The 26,018-nt window shown below is 39.4% G+C and overlaps 1 protein-coding gene across 1 annotated transcript in view; it reads right to left on the bottom strand.

The window, feature by feature from the left end:
• Nucleotides 1-25,802, bottom strand: part of SGCB (sarcoglycan beta) — a 362,798-nt gene extending 336,996 nt beyond the window's left edge. The window contains exon 1 of the mRNA XM_044055720.1: nt 25,719-25,802. Coding sequence (XP_043911655.1) covers nt 25,719-25,733 — 15 coding nt within the window. The 5' untranslated portion in view covers nt 25,734-25,802. The remainder of the gene's footprint in view (nt 1-25,718) is intronic.
• Nucleotides 25,803-26,018: the final 216 nt, after the last annotated feature.

The following is a 26,018-nucleotide window of genomic DNA, read 5'->3' as shown; positions in this document are numbered from 1 at the left end:
GTGGCATATGTCCTAAACCTCAGGACAAGGTTCAGGGAACTCATGGGCTTGGCCCAGGAAAATCTGGCAGAACCCCAACAGCAGAAAAAGGTCTGGTATGACAGGAATGTTTGAGTCAGAGATTATGCTGTAGGGCAACATGTCATGGTTCTCATTCATGTCAGACACAATAAGCTGCAGGCAGTTTGGGAGAGACCATTCAAAGTGGTAAGGAAGGTCAGTGATGTTAACTACATGTTAGAACTGCTAGGCAGGAGGCAGGGGCACAAACTGTACAATTTTAACATTATAAAACCTTATCATGACAGAGAGGCCCTGGTGCTAAGTATGTGCAGTAGAAGGCAGGAGGAGTCTGAGGGGGATCTATGGCTACAGGGAGCCAGCCAGCAAAATCCCAAGTTACTATGGTGGAGCCTAGGGTTGCAGACCTATGATATGACAGTGCAGCACTGTACTGAGGCCAGTAATGTCAAGGCAGATGGAATCTCAAGACAGGGAATGGGGTAATGTATTCCCAGATAGGCTCATCCCTCTCAAGCAATGTTTCTCAGGGGTCACTTGAAAATCTAGCTTGCATCTTACAAGGGGGGGAAGAAGTATAACAAAAGGAGATACTGCCAGCACAGCTATCTGGAATTTTGTAAATAATTATGACACTGGTGAATAATGAAATGATTTATACAACACGCTTGCATTACAAATATATAAGAACTGTATGTCGTGTATACCAAACTGCTTGCATAGACGTGTGTTGAAAGGGTATTTGTACAGTGCTGTGTTTGAAATGTAACCGCAGTGTGTCCTACTGAAAAAGAAAAGAAATGTACCTATCTGTACTACTGTAACTGTTTAAATGTATATGTTTCAGACAGGAAACTGGAGGGTTAACATCGGTCCGGCAAACTTAGAAAAATATCTGAAATTAAATTACTTTATAGGCTACGCAATAAAGAGGCTAGCTCTCAAGTTTTCAATGCAGCTAGAGACAAAATGTCTGTACTAAGAAACTTTCTGTATTGTCCTTGGAGTGAACTAACTGCTACTTTTGAAGCATGAAGGAATGCAATTGTTTTATAACCCCCAGCATCTGCCAAAGATCTGAGGAAAAGCACTTGTCTGTATATTTTTACAGCTTGATGCTAAATACTACTAGCTTCTAGCAATGGGGGTTTTGGCTTGGGAACTAGAAGTCAGATGACCAGAAATGATGTTGTTCTGAAAGCTATCCCAGCAGTAATATTCTACATATTAATATGAGAAGTCTCTCAGTGAGACAAAGCATTCTGTATTCAGTCTTGGACCTGACAAAAGCATTCACCATGTCTGCCTTGTTCTAATGAAGTAAGTTTCTAAGGAACAGTATAACTCTCTTAGATACAGTCAGAATTACAGCACAACTTGGTTTAAGTGTTTTTCTTTATTTGTGTGAGCCTGTACTGCAACATTATTTTAAATATTTTCTGTGGTTTTGAACTATGTCACTGTGAATATATATTTAATATTGCCTCATTCTTTTATTATTTATTATTAAATATATTTAAAACTTTCAGGGTGGTTGACCTGTAGAGAGATATTTAAGTTTTGAGAATATCTGCATATTTATTTGGAGACACTGTGTGGGCCACTCCTAATAGCCTTGCCCTTAGTCAAACTACCATATAAGTATTATTATTACAGAGTAAAATTGGACACCCTTTGTTAAGGACCTTAAAGTAGCTGATAAGGGGTTCTAGTGGCAATGGTAACTACCTTATAGTCTGGACAAAAGGGGGCACAGCTAGTAAACCCGTGCCAGCCTTTCCCAGGTGTGTGTGTGTGTGTGTGTGTGTGTGTGTAAATCTCCAAGAGTGTGTGTCAGCTACTTGGGCAGGGACATGAAGCACTGGTTGGACACAGAGGACTTTGCTTGAAACCGTGGCTAAGGACTCAATTCTATAGCTGTGCCAGTGGGGATTCTTACTGGGGATCTGGAGAAAGAGGGAGAAACAAGCCCTGGAATGTCTGCAGTCTCTGTGTGCTCTTAAGGGAAATTGCACTTGATGCAGAGAGCTGCAGCTGGAAATACTATGTGTGTACTTGTCATCTTCTCAGTGAACGTTCCCACTGTTGCCAATGATGAAGATTGAGGCTCCTTTATTACTGGTCCAGTGGAGGGTCATCACAACAACACATTCTGTTTGCAAAATACTTAAGTATTTAACTAACATGGAGAGCTCACTCTCACAGAAGAGCAGTTACAACACTCTACACCAACATGCTTTATGCTGAGACTGTAAAAAAAAAAAAAAGTCCTTACCCATGTCTCCATGAAGTCTGCCTCAGCAAAAATCAAACACCACATCACCTTCTGACACACTCCCACCAAAGAATTACCAGGATGTAAATAATCCCAGATTCAGTACACAGAACCACTAAAAATAAAAGTATTTTAGCGATTGGTGACTCTATAGTCAGACATCCTGATTCTTCTCTCACTAAGCCAAGGTGAAGGTGAGTTGTTGTTCAGGTACCAGGCTATTTGATATTTCAAGGACCCTAAAGGCCCTTTCATCTTGCAAGTATAACCATGACATGGAGGTTGCAAGTGGAATGATCTGGCGTGCAAAACCCTGAGAGATACAGAGAGAGACAGATCAGGACTGTCTATTCATGTTACAAATGCAGGCAAGACTCTTTCTGGGTGTAATCATTCCTTCTAGAAGAAATCCACCTAGGTACAAAGAAAAGACAATTGGCGTTATCAATTGTCTAAATAATTGATGTCATTCCAGGATAATCCATCATTTGTCAGCATGGGAAGAGATTCTCAATGGTCCTATCTGCTTTGCCAATCATGGTCTGCACATCCTATTCAAAGACTTCCATATAATGGCAAAATATGTTTCTACCCCCATAGTGTCTTTTTATCAAGAGTCTAGCTACTGGAAATCCCAATGCAGCTAAGACATCTAATCCAAAACAGCATCAATATCATAAGTCTCAACAACAAAATGCCCAACCTTGAAGCTTTCCTGTATTTGGTGCACATCCATGTCTGCGTAACTAATGAAACTTGGCTTAATTGTTCAGAAAGCACTCCCTCTATACCTGGGTTTTGTGGCTACCATGTTTTCAGGGGGTCTATATCACATTATCAAAATCTGAATCCAGCGAACACCTCTTCATCGACCTGTTTTAATCAAAACCTAATGTAGTTATATCAAAGTTTTTCCTGCGGTAATTAACCAGTGGGCCAACACAACGATCACATCAAAAACACCCTGGTGGGGGGCTGTGCCACCCACACTCCCCAACTAAATATACCATCTCTGAGATTGCACTACAGTGGGACAAAGGGCAAATTCCTGATGATGGCCCACTGGTTACTTACTGTGGGAAAAAGTTTGATCTAGCGATCGTTTGAGGATGTCAGGTTTCGATTAAAATGGGTCAATGAAGAAGTGTTTGCTGGATTCAGATTTCGATAATCTGATATAGAGCTGTTTTCAGACCCGAAACCAACTGGGGGAGTCTCCATGTAGTTTAGGAACCATATCTCTTCTAGAAAGATTTCCAGGGACCCACAGACAAAGTTCATTTATCTGCAAATCACACTAAACAAAACCAGCTATCAGGTTTACTGCCTATTACAGGACCCATCAAGCCCACTGATAATCATGTAAAGTTTCTAGATGTAATCAAAGAACTTCCTATAAAAAGAACTCCATTACTTTCAGAGACTTATATACCCATCAATAATCTGGAACACCTACACCACAAATGTAGGACGTTCTCAAAAATTCATAGATTTCATAAAATACACCACACAACAGACTGTTAAATTCACTAGAAGATATTCTTGAACTGATCATTATGAATATAGCTTCTTAATGTACTATTCCCCTGGTATCTCTCTCTCCCCAATTAGGTCAGTTCATAATCTAATGACTGTCACTTTTAGAACCTGTAAACCTGAAGATACCAATAACTTAAAATTCATGTATTTCAAACATACAAATCTCATTAAATTCTATGATGACGTTTCAAAATTCACTTTTCCAAGATAACCCTAGCTATCATCTCAGTAAGAAGCTGTGCAGAAGACATGTATGCCTACTCAGGTAAACATATAGAATTGACAGTACCCAACAAATCTAAATATGCCAAAAAATCTAAAAGCAAACTACCCTGGAGGTCCACATATATAAATAAACTGTAGAATATAAAGAAAAAAAACCTCCTTACAGGATCTAAGGACCTTCAAATCAGTCTGTTTTGTTTTAATGTTAAGAATGCTAAAGCAGCCCATGAACTGACATTAGCATATGAAGTTAAGGATGACTACAGATCACTCTTTGGTTACTTTACAAAACCCAAGAAATTACATCCAGTATTGCTCAGAACTTTATTCAAGATGTTACCACCTCTTCTGACAGAGTAGACATTGCCAACATACAAGCTAACAAATCCCACCCCAGAAATGACTATTCAAATCCAACTGTTTAATAAACAGTACCAAGTAAGTCCTGACAGAGCCACTCCCTAGACTATTTAACCTGAGTATGGCTACTGGCTTTACACCTAAAGTTTGGTGTACAGCAGTGGCAATGCCACTCGGCAAGGGTGGTTCCTCCAGCGACCCCATAAACTGCAGGCGGACCCCAAGAATTACAGTCCTAGCAGCCTGACAAGTCTCATATGCAAAACCATGGAGCATATTATAACTGACCTGATTAACTACGACATTAAAACTCTCATCAGGCTAGACCAACAGCAGTGGCTTTGTTAAAGGTAGACTTTGTCTAATGAATCTGATTATCTTCTTTAAAAAAGTAACACAAGCTGTATGCACATTGCACAATATACCTTGACTTGGCCAGGACTTTCAACAGTATACTCCATACTGGCATAGACAGTAAGGTATCTATTTGTAATGCATTTAACTATGTGGTAAGATAAATAACAAGCTGGCTAAGGGAACAAATCACACAGTGTGGGTAACAGGTGTCTCATCAAAGAGTATGCAGGTAACCAGTGGTGCCCTGCAGGGGTCTATGTTGAGACCCCTTTTGTTTGTTATTTACTTTTCCAAATGCCAGACCACAAACCATGACCTCTAGCTAACCAAGTTTGCTGATGACTGCAAACTGGGAGTCATTATCAAATTGCCTTCTGACACCCATGCCCTATAAGAAGAACTTGCACTTGTAAACACCTGGTGTGCTAATAATAGGCTGATATTAAATGCTACACAGTATAACATAGTTGCATTTGGTAAAAACCCTCCCCCAAGTATAAGACACAGACAATACCCCACTCCAAAATGATCATGTTGCTAGATACCTTGGTACCTGGGTTGATTTAATCATCATGTAATGAAAGTAGTCAGGAAGTTCTTCTACTTAGCACAACTGATAACTAGGGGAATATTTTCCAGATCCAAAGAAGTTATTGACCCATTTCATTCAGCATTGATTAATCCAATTACTGACTACAATGCCCTCTTTAGGATGTACTGCACTAGACATATCAAAACTAGACATATCAAACAACTAGAAAAACCCAGAGGTTCCTAACTAAGATCATCGCTGGCTTAACAAACGTACAGTTGTGTACTCTTACCATAAATGTAAATGTTCCGAGTGTGTTCACTATTGCAGTCATGACTGTAGGGTTCTTCCTGCCAGCAGCAGCCCTCGATCAGCCAGAATCCCAAAGTCTGGATTGGGCGTCAGCTGAGGTTGCTTTTATCCTGATGTCAATGCGCCAGGAAGTATAAAGACCTCAGCCGATGCCATTACCCCAGTTTTTCTTGCCCCAGATGTCAGGTGCCCAAAACCTCAGCAGCCAAAATACCTCATAACAGACAATACTCAAAGAAAAAACAAAAGAGGGGGAGGAGGGAGGGTAACTCAGACTGCAACAGTGAACACACTCGAATATCTACATTTATGGTAAGAGTACACAACTGTACTATGTCCTTCGTGGTTCACTGTTGCAGTCATGACTGTAGGGTTGAGTCCCAACGCTAAGAAAGGGTGGCTGGAGGAGAAACAGAAGGAGCTGCCACAAAACTTTGCAAAACCACAGAAGCAAAACCGGTCCTAGATTTAGAATAGAGAGGGACGTTATAATGCTTAGAAAAAGTATGCACAGAACTCCAAGTAGCAGCCTCTAAAATATCCTTGGTAGGAACCCCACAAAGAAAGGCTGCTGAAGTAGCAGTAGCCCGGGTAGAATGAGTCCTAATATTAACAGGAACTGGATTGCTATGAAAAGAGTAACAGAACTGGATGCAGTGGGCAATCCACTTAGAAATAGATTGCTTTCCCTAGAACAGTAGGAGCATAAACGACAAACAATTGGTCAGATTTCATGAATATCTTGGTCCTGTCCAGGTAAAAACGAAGCTGTCTGTGCACGTCCAAAGTGTGCAAAAGACTTTCTTCCTCACTTTGAGGATTAGGATAAAAAGTAGGCAAATGAATAGTCTGATTCAAGGCCACTGCCGAAATCACCTTAGACATAAAGGTGGGGTTAGTCCTTAGGGAAACCCTGTCCTGATGAAAAATGAAGGGTTCCACAGCCATGAGTGCTTGCAATTCCGAAATTCTTCTAGCAGAGGTTATAGCTAAAAGAAAAGCAGTTTTCCAAGACAAAAATTTTAAATTTGTGGAAGATGCAGGTTCAAAAGGAGACAAGGTTAATTTTTCCAAAACATAGTTAAGATCCCAAGTGGGAACAGGTGCTCTTATAGGGGGCCGAACATTCTTAGCCCCTCTAAGAAATTGTTAAGTAATGGATGAGAAAAAGAATCGGAGGATCCGAATTGTAATGTGCAGAAATAGCAGAAGCATGAAGCTTAATAGATGAAAAAGATAGGCCCGTATGTAACAACTCTGCCAGATACTTTAAAATCAGAGGAATGTTAATCAGAGGAATGTTCGGAACAGCAGAATCACCACCTTGGACCTGATTCCAGGAGCAAAATCTTTTCCATTTACCTGCATAAGATTTCCTAGTGCTGGGCCGTCTAGCTTCAAGGATTACATCCATTACCGGTTTGGAAAGAGTAGAGGTGTTTACAGACCCTGGATCTGCCAGGCAGCTAGATTCAGAGTTTTGACATGACTGTGCAGGATCCGGCCGTCCTGTTGAGACAGATGAGGGATTTGCGGCAGAATCCAGGGATGCTCCTGAACTAGGTTCATCAGAGTGGAATACCAGAATTGTCGAGGCCAATTGGGAGCCAGTAAATTCATTTGCGGTCTGTCCTGTTTTATCTTCAGAAGTACCCGAGGTAGAAGAGGAAAAGGAGGAAAAGCATATACTAAGAGGTGTTTCCAACTGAATGAGAGGGCATCCACTTGCCATGCTAGTTTGTGGTAGGTCCTGGTGCAGAATGTTGGAAGTTGATGATTCTGAGGGGATGCAAAAAGATCTATATCCGGACATCCTCATGTCTGTACTATCATCCTGAATATGTGAACATCCAACATCAATTCGTGTGGATCCGAAAGTGTCCTGCTCAATGTGCCTGCCAGAGTGTTGTCTTTTCCTGGCAGGAATTGTGTCAAGTGGACTCTGCAGGTCAGTGCAGTGTACCACAGAGCCATGGCTAACCTGCACAGGGGGTAAGAGTGAGAGCCCCCTGCTTGTTTATGTACCACATCACTGTAGTGTCATCTGTCTTTATCAACAATTGCCCTGGTAGAAGAAAGTCCCTGAAGGCTATCAGAGCATTCTGTACAGCGAGCATCTCCTTCAAATTTATGTGCAGGTGAATTTGCTCCTTTGTCCAAACACCCTGAAGACATCTCCCGTGCATGTGGGCTCCCCAGGCATAATTGGAAGCATCCGTTGTCAGAAGTTGGTTGGTTGGTGGAGGACAAAAAGGCCTCCCCTTGTTCTGGAGACAGGCTTTGGCCCACCAAAGAAACTCTTGCTGTAGACAAGGCAAAATCGTGATCACTGTTTCCAAATTGTGGTAATGCTGAGACCACACACTCTTGAGGTACCACTGTAGTTTCCTCATATGCAGTCTTGCATATGGTATTAGGAGAATGCAGGAAGCCATGTAACCTAAAGCCTGCAGAACCTTTCTTGCAGTCAGCTGTTTCATTGAAGCCAGGTGTTGGAAAGAAGAAGCCAGTTGCGCTTTTTTTTTGTCTGGTGTCAAGGAAGCCATCTGGGTTGTAGTACTCAGAAGAGCACCCAGGAAAGTAATCTGTTGTGTGAGCACCAGATTTGACTTCTTTTGATTCACTGTGAATCTGAGGTACTGTAGAAGATGCTGCACAAAAGCTTGATGCTGAAGTAGAGTGTCTTTGTCGTCCGCTTGAATAAGACAGTCATCCAGATAAGGGTATATGTGAATCCCCTTCTGTCTGCAAAACGCCATTACTGGTGCCAGGCACTTTGTAAAGACCCTGGGCGCAGTAGATAAGCCAAAGGGCAGCACAGATAACTGGTAATGCTTCTAGCCTGCTTTGAATCTCAGATACCTTCTGCACTCTCGCCTTATAGGAATATGCAGGTAAGCTTCCTTTAAGTCCAGAGTCACCATCCAAGCGTTCTTGCCCAACATAGGCAGCAGCTGCTGCAGAGTGAGCATCTTGAATTTTGGTACATCTAGGAAGGTGTGTAGTACGGAAAGGTCCAGGATTGGTCTCCACGAATTTTCCTTCCTGGGAACCAGGAAAAGTCTTGAATAAAAACCTTGCCCTATTTCTAAATTTGGTACCAATTCTATGGCCCTCATAGCTAAGAGGGACTGAACCTGCAGTTGTGCCTCTGCCCATTGATGATCTGGAAGATCTGGCCAACCGTTCGGTCTTGGCAAGGTGTGGAAATGAAATCTGTAACCTCTTGAGACTATGTCCAGAACCCATTTGTCCCAGGTTATGCGGCCCCAATTTTGATAAAAAAGAGAAATCTTTCCTCCCAAACGTGCTTTCCAGGAGAGGAGCCCCTGGAACCAGAAAGGGAGAGTCATAAAGACTGTTTCCGGTAGGGTTGAGACTTATCTTCACCACCTTTGGGAGAGGGGGCAGGCCACTGCCTATTCCTAAAAAGGGTTTGTGTCTGTCCCCTACCTCTGGAACACCTGAATCTGCTTCTCTGAGGCCTGTCCGAGCTCAGAAAGGACCAAGGTTTAGCTGGCCAGTGCCTGCTAAATCTAGGAGGTTGCACCTGCAGAAAATCCTTAACTGTCTGCATAGATTTGGCTTTGTCCTCCATTTTCTTTAATACCTCTTCAGCTTTGGCCCCAAACAAAACATCGTGCTGCAAAGGGGCATCCAAAAGTTTGGCTTTAACCTGATCCGGCAAGCTTTGTTCCTTTAACCAAGCAGGTCTTCTAATAACTGCGCCAGTTGTCGCAGCCCTACAAGTAGCTTCCAAAGAATCAAAACCACAATGCAGGGTATGTTTACCCACTTGTTCAATAGCATGCAATAAATCCTGTAACTCCTTGTCATCCGCACCAATAGAAACAGCTGACATCTTTTGTTTAAATACAGACAAAAGGTATTGCTGATACTTTAGCATATGAAATTGACAGGTCAAAGCTCTAACAGACAATGTAGCAGAAGTATAAACTTTTTTACCCCATCTTTCCAAAGCCCTGGACTCTCAATCAGAGGGAATAGGATGTTTAGCAGAAGCCGCCTTGACACCCTTAGGGCCCTGAGAAATTGTTTCCGGATCAGGTGAAAGATTCTTAAAAAGAAACTTGTGAGAATCTGGAACCCTATAATACCTATCTGGTTTGACTGGAGCAGGGGGAAAAGAATCAAGAGAGACGGAAGCTTCTGAAAAAACATCATCTACAATGTCCAATACAGGAGGAATAGCAAGAGGCTTATGCTGAGGGAGAAGAAGAAAATCCCTAAGCCTTTTCTTGGTTTCAGAGAATTCCTGCCCTTCCCAGTGAAAATGCTCCCTCATACCATGCAAAGTTTCACCAAAAGAATAATCCTCAGGAGGAGAGGCTGAAGGAAAGGAACAATCGTGCTGAAGGGAAGAAGCAGAAGAAACAGAAATTTGGTCTGAAGAATCATAATCGGACTGTAATCTAGGCTTTTTGTCAGTTGGGGGATGAGAACCCCTGATCATAGATAAATCTTCAGCCATCCTAAGCATCTGCCTTTGAGGCCTAGGACCCTGATCAAAAGGCATCTGTGCTTGCCATTTCTTTTTAGCTGGAGCCGTAGTCATTGTCTTAGAATGCAAAACTGAAGCCATATTTACATGAAGCTGTGAAGGCCTGAAAACTCCCTCAGAAGCCGGTACCTGCCTACCAGCTCCGGACCCAACTGAGGGAGTTGTATTCGAAGGTCCATTCCCTGACAATTCTGAAGGCCCCATCAGCTCCACACCGGAGTTGGTACAGACAGTTGATTCAAAAGAGGCGGACGACAGGGGCTGCAAAGGCGCCTCACTGACAACCGACGAACCAGCAACTGGCAATAACTGAGTAATATCCTCTGCTTTGGACCTCGGAGGCCTGTCTTTATCTTTGCGCCTCTTACACACACCAGAAGCCGGAAAAGAATCCGAAGACATATTATAATTAAACCTTTTACCAAAATAGTAGAAGGCAAAGTTGTACCTACGCCTAATAGTACGCTGATTAAATCTAGCACAAAACCCACAATTAGCAACGTCGTGGTCAGGCCCCAGGCAGGGAAAACAATAAGAGTGAAATCCCTATGAGGTATTTGTTTCCCACAAGAAATACAATTATTAACTTTTTCTGACATCTGACTGGAGCAAAAAAAAGGCCTCCCCAACGGGGTACTTATCTTAAAAAACGAAAAATCCTGGAAGTAAATCCAAAAACAGACAGGAGTAGGCCGACTGGCATCAATGAACTGCTCAGGACACCGCGTGGCAAGAAAGACTGGGGTAATGGCGTCGGCTGAGGTCTTTATACTTCCTGGCGCATTGACGTCAGGATAAAAGCGACCTCAGCTGACGCCCAATCCAGACTTTGGGATTCTGGCCGATCGAGGGCTGCTGCTGGCAGGAAGAACCCTACAGTCATGACTAAAACAGTGAACCATGAAGGACATCCTAAGCTACCAGAAAAGTCTGAAAACACTGTCCCTTTATTTAGTGTCTTATATACTCCTAAGGGAAGATCTATGCCTTACCTTCTGAAAACACTGTCCCTTTATTTAGTGTCTTATATACTCCTAAGGGAAGATCTATGCCTTACCTTCTGAGCCATTAGAGACCTAGTAATCCAGATCTTATGCATCTCTACAAATCAAATAGCCCCAAAAATAGCAGAGCAAGGGATCTATATTTTCACTAGCAGAGAATTAAAACCAAGTGTATCAATAAGTTTATTCCAAAGCACCTCCTACACCTCAAGTATAGACTCCCATTTTAAATTAAAACAGGAACTGGACAATTGGATGGGTAATCACAAATTCTCCCCTGGCTTTACGAGCCTGGCCCTCTGAGACAGGAGGTTCTGTTTCATGACAGTACATGTTGGCAATGTGCAAACTGTCAATTGCCTTGTATTTCTTATAAATCCTACAACTACAGACAACTGTAGTAATACCCAGTTAACACTCTGTTCATTTCTAAGGTCTTCTTGTTGCTCTGGCAAGAATGAGTGACTCAGTATATGCATCTCTTTTCCTGGCTTATAACTCCCTCAAGTCATAGCTCTGTAAATGCATTCTTTGTTACTTGGGTGGTGCCTTGTGCAACTATTTCTTAAATATACTCTGCAATGGCTTATAGTCACTTTCTACTAACAGTTCTTTCTCATAAATATACTTTTGACAGATACATTACGACTAACAGATCTTCTTTCAAAGCACACCCTTTCTAACAGTCACAAAAGGCTCTTGACCCATACACATTTGGTTAATCTTATGTAAAATCAAACTTCAACAGAAAAACACACTGTTGTTAAAAACTTAGTAATAAAACCAACAAAACACTTGTGGAAAATTGCAAACTCCACTTTATTTCAGCTCTTTTGTTTCATCAAGTAGTAAGACTTAAGTGCCAGTATGTTTCATATCTACTTACAATATTGACTGGCTTATTCACACCAAATTAATTCAGAATGGAAATATTTGGCAGTAACTACTTGAACAATTCAAAACTATATTTTCTACTTACTCCAATATCATTCCACATTTTTTCCAATAACTCCTTTATGGTACACTTATTTTTGACATTTTAAAGTTTAAAAACAAAACTATAAATGTTACTGTATCATTTTTAACAAATCTCATAAACACTTGTTTATCCCCGGGTGGAGGCATATGAACTGCAAATCTGACCTTCAATATTTCATTTCAAGCTGTCTAATGTCAAAACATGGCCCATATGGCTCAACTCTGCAATTATGATTTTATATTTACTCATTTTCCTTGAAGATGTACTGCCTGAGTTTGTTCAGTAACTGAATTAGCCTTTTGTCATCCATTTTTTTTCTGTCAAATTCAGCCATCAGTAATATTATAGCAATAACCCATGCCTGGGTGTGGGTAATGCTGGATTTACCCACGGTTGGCGTGGTTTGGTCCCGAGGGCGAAGCCCGAGGGACCAAACAAAGACAACCGTGGGTAAATCCATTATTACCCACACCCAGAAGTGGGTTATTGCTATTATACAATGACATTATTTAAGAAAAGAAATAATTACTTTTCTTAAATAATGGCATTGTATAATGCCTCTTTGCTGCCCTTCCGCAGCTGTCTGGTATTCCGCGGCAGTTCTGATGTACTGCGCATGCCTACGCAGTACATCAGAGCTGTGGGCAAAAGCAACGGAGAACGTAAGATCTCCGTTGCTTTTTACTGTTTCGCTATGTTAAATGGGTTTAACATAGCGATACAGCTTTAAAATAAGCAACGGAGATCTCCGTTACTTATTTTAAAGCTGTCTCGCTATGTTAAACCCATTTAATATAGCGAGACAGGTTTAAAAAAAAAAAGCAACGGAGATCGCAAGATCTCCGTTGCTTTTTATACACTGTGTCGCTATGTTAAAGGAGTTTAACATAGCGAGACAGCTTTAAAAAAAGCAACGGAGATCTGCGTTGCTTTTTTTAAACCTGTATCGCTATGTTAAACTATTTTAACATAGTGAGACAGTGTTTTTCCGTTAGTATATTGAGGGATTTACAACGGGCACGCTGGTTGGGCTGGCCAATCAGCGTGCACGTTTTAGAGGAGGAATTGTATAATATGCAACTTTTATATAGTATGTCCTTCTTACACTGTTGTTTGATTGTATGTGGAGCTTTTCCTCCCGGGCCTCCACTGAAAATGGGTTTCACCCAGTCAGACTTTCCCAGTAAATAAATGTTAAAAAAAAAAAAATAACTATGAATACCTTTAAGCTCTTAGAACACCAGCACACCACCTCTTCAATCAACTTGAGGTGCTTGCAAAACACCAAAGAGAAGTCAATCAAATCATATATTCCTACTGATGAATTAAAAATACACAGCAAGGAACTCTCTTTGTCATAATTAATTTGTAAAATTCCTGATTAGAATTAAGCAAATAAAAATATTCTGTATTTGGCAAATCAGAAACCACTTATGTTTATGCAACAAACCACAAAAATACATATACATTTTGTAAGGCTTCACAATAGCTAACTATAACATTCACCCAGTCAGAAAATAAAGTTTTGTTTCTCAATCATGTCTACCTTCTTTACTGTACTCAAGTTAATTTCCAGTTCTCTTCAGGACTACTAGACTTCCTAGAAACATGTACCACAGGTAAGAAGGGTATCTTCATGCATACAAAGAAAAACATAACTCTGCACATGCATATTATGATTTTATTTCAGCATGGCAAGCATCTGAAAAGTCATAAAGACCAAATACAATCAGATTTTCAGCTAGTCCAACATTCTACAACTTAATCTTTTATTTCTTATAGTCACATTAACAAGTAAACAATTTCTGTCCACTTGCTTCACATGATGAACTAAACATGAAAGCAACATGAACACAAATGGCTTGAATTTACATTCTTTATTTCTTTCTAATTCACAGTTGCAAACATGTGCAGAAATTATAATCCATAATGAATCTGTCCAACACTGCACTTTGCCTGGTTCCATGGTACAGCAAGATAAAGCCTTGATTACTACCCAGTGGAAGACAGTCATTAGCAGCCCAATGGTGGAGATATCGGACAGGAGACACTAGGAATGAGAGGCCAACACTGGCTTATGCATCCTGGGGCAGAAGATGGTCTTCCAGCTGACTACTGTCACCAGCAAGTGGAGGCTTGCTGTTGAAAAAAAAAACATATAGTCAGAAACCGGGAATGTGGGCTTGGTGCTTCTTGCATGTCTCTCTGTATGTGTGTGCGTGCATGCATGTGTGGGTGGGAACATGTCTGTGTGGGCATGATCACAGGAGGTCCTTGAAGATGCATGAGTGTTCAAGTCAGTGACCTGAAGCAGGGGTGTGGCTCAAGTAGAAATTTCACATGGTCTGTGGGTAGAAGATACAGTAAAGCAAAGGGGAGCTGGTGATATTGAGTAGTTCTCAGGTTTAAAGAAAATTAGCATCCATTCCTGAAACTTGGATGGCCCAGGTCTGTGGAGGGAAGCCCCTCAGGTTGTTGGGTGGTGGCTCCTTGGAGGAGCACAAATTCTTACATGGCTGCCTAGACAATTGTTTCCTCCAGCTGGTGTTCTCCCCCCAACAGTAAAGCTAGGGGCAGTGGTATTGGAGGGATTGTGACCTCCATGGTTTATATGACAGGGGCTGTCAGCAAGTATGGACAGTAAAGTATATACAAAAAAGTTTAAATACTAACACTTTGGTTGTTAATTCTGAGCATCTCTGTCCATGTTTCAGACTTGTCCTCTTTCTTCAAAGTATCTGTTTTAAATTGTAAGCCGTATTAACTTTAAACTTATAATGTGGACACACAAAACTAATTTTCATGGCTCTGTTTCAAGACATACAGTCTCTTCACTTACAAATTTGTTGGAGACTTTATCGAAATGATTTCTGTGACACAGATTCTACAAAACTGACTTATCGTAGAAGGTTTCATTCCAGCATGGTTACACCCAACACTTATGCCCTCCTCTTTAGGACGTACCGCACTAAACATTTCAAACAACTAGAAAAACCCAGAGGCTCCTAACTAAGATCATTACTGGCTTAACAAACCTAAGCTACCAGAAAAGTCTGAAAACTATATCCCTTTATTCAGTGTGTCTTATATACTCATAAGGAAAGATCTAGGCCTTATCTTCTGAGCCATCAGGAACCTGGTAACATAGGACAACTTATGTAGAAGTGAGACAAAGCGTTTTTTTTATGTTTTTCATATTTATTTAACATGATTTGTCATGGTTTGCACTATCTATTCATTTCCTTATTTGTTATGTCGTGTGATTTTATACAATTCTCACTCTTCTGAGACATTTAAAATTAAATTAAATAAATGTATTCACTCTACAGTCGGAATTGCTTTATTTACTATTAAATCTGCTTTTCACAGGAATCTGCCTCTCATCTGACAGTATACAATACATGATTCTGTCTCTTACTAATGAACCATTCAACTCACCAAAGTCACAGTCTGACTGTTCTGTTACAAACCAAAATGCCAATACTTTACACTGAATTCTGTGCCGTTGTGAAAAATATATGGTATATATAGCAGCATTTTTTCTTGTCACACTTAACTCCAAATCTCCACTCATCACTACAGTATTCTCTCTTTCTCTCCTTCCCTCAAAACTTATCCATAACTATAAACTTCAAGAGCTTCCTTGTGACACACAAAAAGCAACACACTGTAACTTCTTATTTTGGTGCTTCTCATATACCTCTCACAGGAAGAAAATCAAATGTCTAGATAACAAGTCAATAATTTCCAGTATTCTAATAAACTCTCTCTTTCTTCCTGCAGGGAAGACAGACTTTCTGGATGATATAAATGCATCACTCTCAAACAAAAGACTAAACAACTTGCCATATTTCAATTCTGATTTACTTTTGCCCCACCCAACTTACTCGTGTTCTAACCCTAATCTGCCACTGCTTCTAACCCCGGCTCAATATAATACCTTACCAAAAATTATTTCACTAACAATATCACTATTCTGGCAAACTACATTTGTCTGTGATGTTAGCTTTTTCCTGTTTAGTCTTGTAATTATGAAAGAAAGCCTTTGTTTTCTTTTTGTGATCAATTTTGTTTTGGTGTTTATTTTTTTCCCTTAGGGGACACACACACACACACTAATTTATAGCCTCCCACTGCTCAATACCTTGTTAACTTGGAATAAGCAAAACAAAAAATAAGGCTGTGACTGCAAATAACAGGAAAGAAGCACACCGACTGTAAATAAAAAAATGCAAGTTCTTTCATTCTTTAGTTCATATTAGATGAAATTAGACATTAAAACTCATTTTGAGTTTAGACTTACTACAAAACAAAAACAACAAATCAAGTGCTTTCCCAAAATGAATTAAAATGAATTAAAAACTAAGAGAGTTAGCTCAACCTTCTCCTTAAAACGGGCTTAATAATTAATATGTTTTTTTTTAATCCTGGATGTTGCTTTACTGCCAATATAATTCTTTTCTGCTTAATTTCAATTCCATATCCTCTCTACTGCCCAAATTCAGTTTTTCTAACACATGAAAAGATTTGTTTTTAATTTCTATAAGAAACTTAAAGATGGTATGAAATGACTGCATTCTTTCTGATACGTCTTGGAATTTGTTTGGTCCTGAATTCTTTATCATAACTTTCTATCTGCCTTCCCAATGTAAAATATGTTGCAAGAATTGCAACTTACCACATGCATCATGTTTTCAGTATCACGTGTGTAATGCCCCTTACTCCTGAATGTTCTATGTGTAACAGAAGTAAAACTGTGGACTACTACTTATGAAATGACAAATGGAATACACTGCCAAAAAAATGTACCACTTCTCTTATTAGTCACCACTCTATTAAAACTTTTGGGATCTTTCCCCATTTATAATGAAGACTTCAGGTGTTCACCTCTCTAGTAAGAGGAATATGGCCTACCTCCTACCACTTTGTATGTTTGTGAATTTGTTACTAATAATTTGCAATTCTTCCTTAAGATCTCTTTTAACAGCCATGCTGTCTACATTTATTTTGAATACCATCTTTGGCCTACTCTCAGCTGGTAGTAGAGCTTCAGTTGTTTCTTCATCCAAGACTGTATCAGCTGCTAAAGGCTATATTTATTTGATCCATCATCTCTTACCATCTGCAATCGATACACTTACCTGCATTTATTTTTGTCATACTCTCTTTTTAAACGGTTCCAATAATTCCATCCATTCTGCTTCAAATAAAGTGTTGGTTAACTCTGAAATTCTTACTCTCTCTCCTTTGACTATGTTCTGTTTCATAAGATGGGGTGACCAATGTCACATTGCACACTGCTGTTGCTATAACAAGGCTTTGCATAGATCTTAATGAACAATGTCATTGTTACTTTCCTTATATGCAGTTCTACAGATAGAAACTGAGTTTTACTTTTAGCCACTTTAGCTATAAAACTGTAAAAACTACATCACAGTCTAAGGATGCTTGAGTAATAGTTACCATGTGGAAGTAGTTTGCAGGACTGTTCTGAAATAAGGACAAAAGAAACTGACAGGAGCTAAACAAGAGGTTAGATAGCATGCTTTTTGGCTCAGATAAAAGTGGCAAATGCAGTCTAATAATTCTAGTCTAAGCAACACTATGGGAAAGTTAGCCTACAATGGAAAAAGAAAAAAAAACCTTAGTAGGAACAGAGAATTAAAGAACATGATCAGATCAGGTCAACATTTAGAACAGAGAATATTGCGATACCATTAGGTGGTACTAATTTGCATGCTTTGTATCAACAATCAGGATATAGCAGGATTTGATCAACATTAACAGCAAAATGCAGCTGTAAAACTTTTCGGCATTTTTTGTTTTAAATGTCAATGTAAATCATAATCAGATGTAAAGTTAAAGAATAAGCTAGTCAAAAGCAACTGGCAGTACATTTAAAAACTGTAGTAAAGTCAAGAGTATACTTCTGTGAATCTTGGGCCAAGGAACTAAAAAGTAGCAATCCAGTCAATAGTACTGTGACTATTTTATAATGGGACTGACATTAAATTTAAGAACGGTAACACAGTCCAAACTGACTACTACATTGAATCATGGGTCAAGGTGGAAGGATACCAAGACAAAAGCCACCAGAACAAAGTAACTAGCCAAAAAAAAAAAAAAAAAGTAGGCTAAGCTGCAACACCAGTTAGTCCTCAAACTCTACTACAATAGTCATTAAAATACACTTATCTATATCCATCCGTCACTGTAAATTGTGATGGATTCAGTTCTCTGATGCTAAATCCATCCCGTCACATCAAAGTTATATTAAATGTTCCAGTGGTCCACTCCTAGCCCTGCTACATTTTATTAATTTATATTTGTTCACTGGGTATGTGGACTGGTCTATTGACCCTTTTCAGCCACAACCCAAATTAAAAGAGCAACCAGGACCGGCCTTTGGTCAACTGGTGCACTAGGAAAAAGGTCTCGACAGTGCCCCCCCAACACCACCCTGTGCTCCCATCTTGGTCTGCCCCCCCCTACACCATCCAGATTACTGGAAAAGCGCCCATGCTAGAGCGGCGCCTTAGGCGACCGCCTAGGTGGCCTATGCCTAAGGCCAGCTATGAGAGCAAGAAATACATCATGGTCTTTCAATCAAAAATATCACATACAAAATGAGTACACAGTAAACTTCATAACATAGTAAGACTGAATGCAAAGAGAATAACATTAAAATATACAGCCAGAGTGCATTGGAAAAAAAAAAGATATATAAAAATGCAAGCTGAGATGTACATAAAATGCAGTGCAATCATACATATAACACATAATCTCCTCTACACATGAAAAATATTTAAATATAAGATGCCACATTAAGAGGCTAAGAAAAGTTTATTAAATATATTCTACTGATCATGATATTTGTTTACTGGGAGAGTCCAAATCGGAGAACCCATTTTTAGCAGAGGCCTGGATAGAAAAGCTCCACATCATGACAGAACACTGTAACACAGTAATAACATTCATAGCATAAATATATTTATACAATGGTAAAGGAATTTATACAATGATAACAAACTTTACAGTAGACTTGTAGTGTAAAGTACATAAATAGCAGAAATAATAAAGTGAGGTTGGCAAGAAAATCATAGTATAAGTAACAATACAGTTGAACAATATGGGAAATTCTGATTGTTTGGTTCTTATTGGGATTTATAACTGATTGGTATATGAAAGCTTAGAGAATTTATCTACGCAGTATAGTATACAATTAATAGTAAAGAAACAATCATATATTTTGTAACTCATTCTGTTCCATTCTGTTAATAATGGAAACAGGTGGAGGAAGAAGTGAGGAAGGTAGGGATGAGAAAAACGGAGTAAAAAGTAAGTGATTTTGATTGTGAGGTTAAGTTTGAGAGTTTTTTGTTTAAGATAGTGTGATAGTGAATAGGTAGAATAAGAAACAATTAATAAAAGGAATGTGTGTTTGTAAGAAAAACATGTTATACAGTTTTTTGAAGTTTTTTTTTATTAGTTTATACTTAGCCTGGGCTGTTACATGAGCAAAGCCATGTGTCTGAAAAGAGTTGTTTGAGCAGTTTTTTTTTAATTGGGTTAGGTTTGGGATGCTTCTAATAGATTGAGGTAACAAGTTCCAGTATTTAGCAGAACAGTAGGAATACGGGCAGTCCCCAGCAGTGCTTTTAGATTTAATGACATGTAGCAGCGATTTGTTTGCTGAGCAAAGTTTACTTATGTTTGAATATGGGCTGAAGCATATTTAAAAGAGCTGGAGTTTTCCCAGGTTGATATAGTAGTTTGTGGGCCATAGTTAACTGATTATAAGTTAGTAGTTGAGGTAGTTTTAGCCAGGTGAGTTTTTTTAGAGTGAGACAGTGGTGTGTCCTCTGTGAAGAGTCTGTGGCAATTTTTGCTATTTTGTTGTAGCATGTTTCTAATTTGTCTAAGTCAGTTTTTCTAAGATTGACAAGGATGGGTGAGGCATAAAGTAGAGTAGACAATAGGCGAGTTCCAGCAATAGCAATTCGAGAGGTATCCATTAGGAATTTTTTGTTTCTGTAAAGGGTTCCCTTTTTTGTGTATTTTTTAATCATTTGAGATATGTGTAAGTCGAATCTTAGTCTATTTTTGATTGTAACTCCTAGTAAGTTTGTGGAAGTGTTAGGGTAATTTTTGTATTATTAGAAGCAGTGATGTAGAAGATGGATGGGGGGGGGGGTCTGAGGGCCAGTTAAGATGAAAAAGTACTAGTTTAGTTTTGTTAGGGTTAAGTATAAGTTGAGAGTTAGACAGCCATGTGTCTATTTGAGTGAAAGACGTTTGAGTTATATCTTGGAGCTGTTGTAAGTTAGATACTGCGCATATAAGGGTGGAATTGTCTGCATATTGCATTAGTGAAGCTTGTGGGGTGGCAGTATTGAGGTCATTAATGAAAATACTAAACAACAGAGGGCCAAGAATGGACCCTTGTGGGATTCCTAATGAGACAGGGAGTAGGGGGAAAGAGGTCTTCTAGTCACTTCACTGCCTGGTGTCAGCCTGATAGATAACTTTGGAACCAGGAGAGAGCGGGGAGGCTGAGCTTGAGGTTTGACTGTTAGGAGTTTGTGGTAAGAAACCATATCAAAGGCTTTAGACATATCAAGAAAGACCAAAGAAACAATTTTCCCTTCACTTCTAAATTGGTTAATGATGTTAGTAAAGCTAAGGAGAGCTATAGTGGTACTATGGAAGGGTCAAAAACCATGTTGGGATTTGGTCAGTAGGTTACTGCTAGCAAGATACCAGAGGAGTTGAGAATGTATACACCTTTCTAAGAGTTTAGATAGTGGGGACAGAATTGCAATGGGCCAAAAGCTCGGTTGAAATTCCACCTTTTTGTAGGGGTATAATGTATGAGATTTTCCAGATCAATGGGACATATTGTTAGTCAATTGATCGATTAATCAGTATTGATAAAGGGTATGAAAAGTATTTGGCTGCAATTTTTAAATATTCAGATAGCAAGTTTATCAGCTGTAATTGTGGAAGGTTTAAGTTTTCTTAGCAGTCTTTCTATGGTTTTGGTGGGGATGGATTGGAATGAAAAAGTTTCAGTGTTATTGTTTGTTACGGGTGGTGGTGTTGGGTATTGTTGGTTGTTTTTTTGGTTAGTGATAGAATACTTTCTATGAAATACTTATCGAACTGTTCTGCAATGGACTCTGAGCTATTTGTTATATTGGGGGGGGGGGGGGGTTGTAGTTTGTCCAGGATGTAGGATATTTTTGATAGTGGACCAGATTTTCTGTGGGTTTCTTCGATATCTAAACTGCATGTTGGTATAGTAATTTTTACCCAGTTTGATTCGGTGTGTGGCCTTATTCCTGATTTGTTGATAAGCTAAGCAGTTTGGTTGAGTCTTGTTGGTTTGCCACAAGGCCCATGCTTGGTCTCTTAGTTTGAGGAGGATTCTAGTTTCTCTAGCCAGCCATGGGGCATGTCTTGCCTGAGCTCCAATTGTTCTGGGAGGGGCCAAACTGTTGAGAATGTTGAGGAAAGTATTATTAAAGTAGTCCACAGCACAGCCTAGGGATAAATACCGAAGAGGAGACCAGTTGCATTTTTTCAAAGTATTCATCAGATCTTGGGAGTTGAATTTTTTCTTGTTGTGGCTTTGACGAAAAATGGTAAGTTTAGTACGGTTGGAATGTTGTCTGAGGAGACAGGTAGATAGGTGATCACTAAGGCAATCAAGTAAAGAGCCTGTGATTTGACAGTAGTAGGGGTTTCTTTGTCAGGGTCCAGTCTAGGGTAGACTGTCTGTTTTTTTTTTTTTTTTTTTTTTTTTTTTGCCTATTCTAGTAGGAGTTTGGATTAATTGTGTAAAGCCAAAAAGATGAATATCATTAGTGGGCTTTTTAGAGTTGCATGTCATTCAGTCAATGTTGAAATCACCCATAATGATGGTTTCATGGGTAATTTCTTGAGAAATGCACTGTAGGATGTGCTCTATTGTGGGAACTTTATTGCCTGGAGGTATATATATGCCTATTATAATTATATTCTTGTTGGGGTTTATTTGTAATTTGGCTGCTAGCATCTCAGTGTTGTAAGGACTGGTTATTTTTAGATCTACTGGATGTATTATGAGGAAGTCCTTGAATACCATGGCCACACCTCCACTTTTCATCTCATTTCTGTCTGACCTGAGTATGTTATAGCCAGGAGCAGTGATTTCATCATCAGTGATGTGTGGTTTTAACCAAGTCTCTGTTAGAATGGCTATGTCAAGAAAGTAAAGAGAGAGGATAGCATGAAGTTCATGGACTTTATTAGCAATGCTTCAGAGGTTTAAGTTTAGAAGTAAAAGATGGTCTGAACCTTTTCTAGGTATAGTGAATATATTTTGTATACTATTGTGATTTGAGAGGGGGTGGTAAGGACCTGGGTTAGGGTGAATATCACCGCTTATTTTGAGTTTCTTTACTATGTGTATAAGAGTTTGATACAGTTTGGATATGTGTCTGTGGTACCTGAGGGAGAAGTTTTTGCAAAATAGAAAGAAAGAAAGAAAGCATATTCTTATTTTGCAGAACATCTAATTTTAAAAGGCATCTCAAGTCACACCAGGGAAATAAGTGCATTGCTTTATACCTCAGTGATGCAACCCATTCTTGACCACAACTGTGCATTCTGTAGCGTTTGAACAAACACAAAAAGGTACGGTGATGATTCCTTACTAGAAAACTCATAACAATGGAAAGTCTGAACTACGCAGAAAGGCTTTAGGAACTATCACATTCTATTTTATACAGGCTACTAAGAGATTATCTCTGTCTCATCTTCAAGCAATATCATGTCCAATTCTATTTGAAAGTCCATGCTCAGAATGCACTGCTGAGGAAACCAATACCAGAATGTGGAACTTAATACTACAAGTAACTATCAAAAACAAAGCATGGCAGGTACATTACAGAACACCTCCCAGAATCATGGAATAAGCTTTCTCTTACAATCAGAAAAAGTGAATCATTACCTTATTTCAAAAAATAATCTTGATACATAAATGGGAATCAAAAAATATCATTACAGTAATCAAGCTTCTTGAAGGCCAGTAGGGAAAAAGAAAATCACAAATGAACATGAAAGCTCATAACTACAGAAAAAATCAACACAGCAAGTTGTACTATCCCATGCAAGGACTGATGCCAACAAAGTATAACTTTTATTATCCATCTGAGAAAACAGAATACAAACTATGTCAAAAGCTTGTTCAAAATTGAGAAAAAGGAAATGCTCACATTAGCTTTTGAAAGCTTACGTTAAACAAACAAGGATCATCTACTTTTATCATACACAAGACCACCAGACTAAAAAACAGTTTCTTTACGCTCTCCACGAACCAAGATGTCTGTTACATAACTAGCTTATCAAGGGGCTTATTTTATGGGTGTGCAATAACTAAGTGCAATACTAAGGTAGCTCACCTATACACTGAAGGACTGTAAAGTGCAATATACAAACTATACAATTAATTCAATCTACTTATAAATATGCTGCTATTGTTTCAATTTTACATTGACAATATTACCTTCATATTGTTCCTTGTCTTCCTTGTCTCCTGTTCTGGGATGAGTGTGGGTCACTGCTGCCCTACTTTACTTACAAATTGCTCATCATCTTCATCATCTTCTTTCGGCTGTTCCCGTTAGGGGTCGCCACAGCAGATCACCCGTTTCCATTTCTTCCTGTCCTCTGCATCTTGCTCTGTCACATCAACCACCTGCATGTCCTCTCTCACCACATCCATAAACCTTATCTTAGCCCTTCCTCCTTTCCTGTTACCTGGTAGCTTCATCCTTAGCATCTTTTTCCCAATATACTCAGCATCCCTCCTCAGCGCATGTCCAGACCAACGTAATCGTGCCTCTCTGGCTTTGTCTCCAAACCTTCCAACCTGGGTTGACCCTCTAATATACTTATTCCTAATCCTGTCCACCCTCATCACACCTAGTGCAAATCTTAACATCTTTAATTCTGCCACATCCAGCTCAAACTCCTGCCTTTTTGTCAATGCCACTGTCTCCAACCCATATAACATAGCTGGTCTCACTATCCTCTTGTAGACCTTCCCTTTCACTCTTACAGGTACTCGTCTGTCACAAATCACTCCTGACACTCTTCTCCACCCACTCCATCCTGCATGTACTCTCTTCTTCACCTCTCTTCCACACTCACCGTTACTCTGAACTATTTACCCCAAGTATTTAAAATCATCCACCTTACTTACAAATTGCTACTTATTAAAAATATACTGTGAGATTTTATGAAGTTTTCTCCGTCTATATGTGCAACTATTTCCTGCATTGAGAATTGAGCATTGTAATTTCGTTCAGCTACACTGCTGTGTAGTTCTGAATGACAAAGTTTTCTTTGACTTTGAATCTACTAATTAATTTGCAGCTTCCGATGCCTGCTGTTGCAGTCTGTTAAAATATGTTTCATTTGTTATAACTGTGTATATATACGTAGTCTTCAAAATTCGTCACAATACAAGAATTTTCCCTAAAAAATTCCAAGTGTTCGCATGATAGCGACAGGATAAAGGAAAGACCTGCTAGCGTTAAGAAAATGCATGACGATAAGCACTTTGCTTGAAGTAGAGAGCCAAGAATGATGTAGCCCTGTGTGGTTATTAATAGCTGAAGTTTGAACTATTTCAGGTTTTCATAACAGTGTGGAAATGTTATGTAGCTGTCTGGGCTTGCTGGTTCCTTCCTATTTCTAAGTCTGGATACTGCCCTGAGTGACAGGTTTGGACAGGTGGTCAGTGTGGTGACACGAGATAAAAAGTCACGCTCTATAATAGCTCAACTCAATATCTCACTTGGTAGACACAATACTTAACAGTTCTCTGTATAATGTCTGAGCTCATTAGGTAAAAGCATACAACTACCAATGGTCATCTCACCCACTAAAATGCATACTTTCTAGTGCTCAAAAAAGCAATCGCAAACTATACATCTAGATCGGTGATTAACCAAATTCAAACTTCGTTGCGGCACTATGCCAGAAAGTGGGTTTCCCTTATACAACCAAATTGCAATAAGTGGTCCTCTTTGCAAGTATTACACGGTGGAAAAAGATAACAACACAGTCTCGAATGCAATTAATGTTGCCAGTTCACAATATAGGAGAGCGGCCCAGACAGGAATAACCACTTCTTCATCTTTCTCAATCTGTCATATATAATACAGTTAAATCTGCTCAACAGACGTCCATGACAGGACCTCTTACAGACTGCATCCACTGCTAAACAAGAATCGGCTTCACTACGTGACATGTAACAGTATGCTAGTTTAGTATATGTGTTTACTTGCGTGGCATTACTGTTTGACAACAATCATAAGTTATTCTACTCTACTTAAACAAGTTTCTCAAGCTCACATCAAAGATGAAACCCTCATTCTTAACATGGTTGTTCTCTCTAAGCCGTATAATAGGAGACGCCGCTACTATAAAAGGAAAACAGTTTTATATTAACAAAGGAATATATATGTGTTTGTCATGTTAATGAAATATAACACAACTAAATTGGCCTTCATTAGTTCCCAACATTCCCACTGGATACAGACCTGCTCCGACGCCATCTTCCGAGCATCATCGAACACTCTGACAGCTGTAACCTCCGACCCCCTAAAGAACGGACCATTCTATACTGTCAATATAGGGGGGTCTGAAGCATCTTTTCCTCGTGTGCAGTTTCAGAAACTGATGTGTAATACTTAAATTATTTTGTTTGTTTGTTACGTGGTTATAGGAATCAAAACAAAGCTAATATGTGGCAGGCGCATACTCTGGATTAGCAAGGACTAGTCAACTTTAGAGAAAAAAAAAATATTTAGTATTACTACTCGGAATAAAAAAGTTTAACT

The sequence above is a fragment of the Protopterus annectens genome, chromosome 14.part0 (genome assembly GCF_019279795.1).
Source record: "Protopterus annectens isolate FY-2018-M chromosome 14.part0, PAN1.0, whole genome shotgun sequence".
Taxonomy (NCBI): domain Eukaryota; kingdom Metazoa; phylum Chordata; order Ceratodontiformes; family Protopteridae; genus Protopterus; species Protopterus annectens.
Note: the sequence above shows the minus strand (reverse complement) of the source record. Positions and strands in the feature narration are given on the sequence as shown.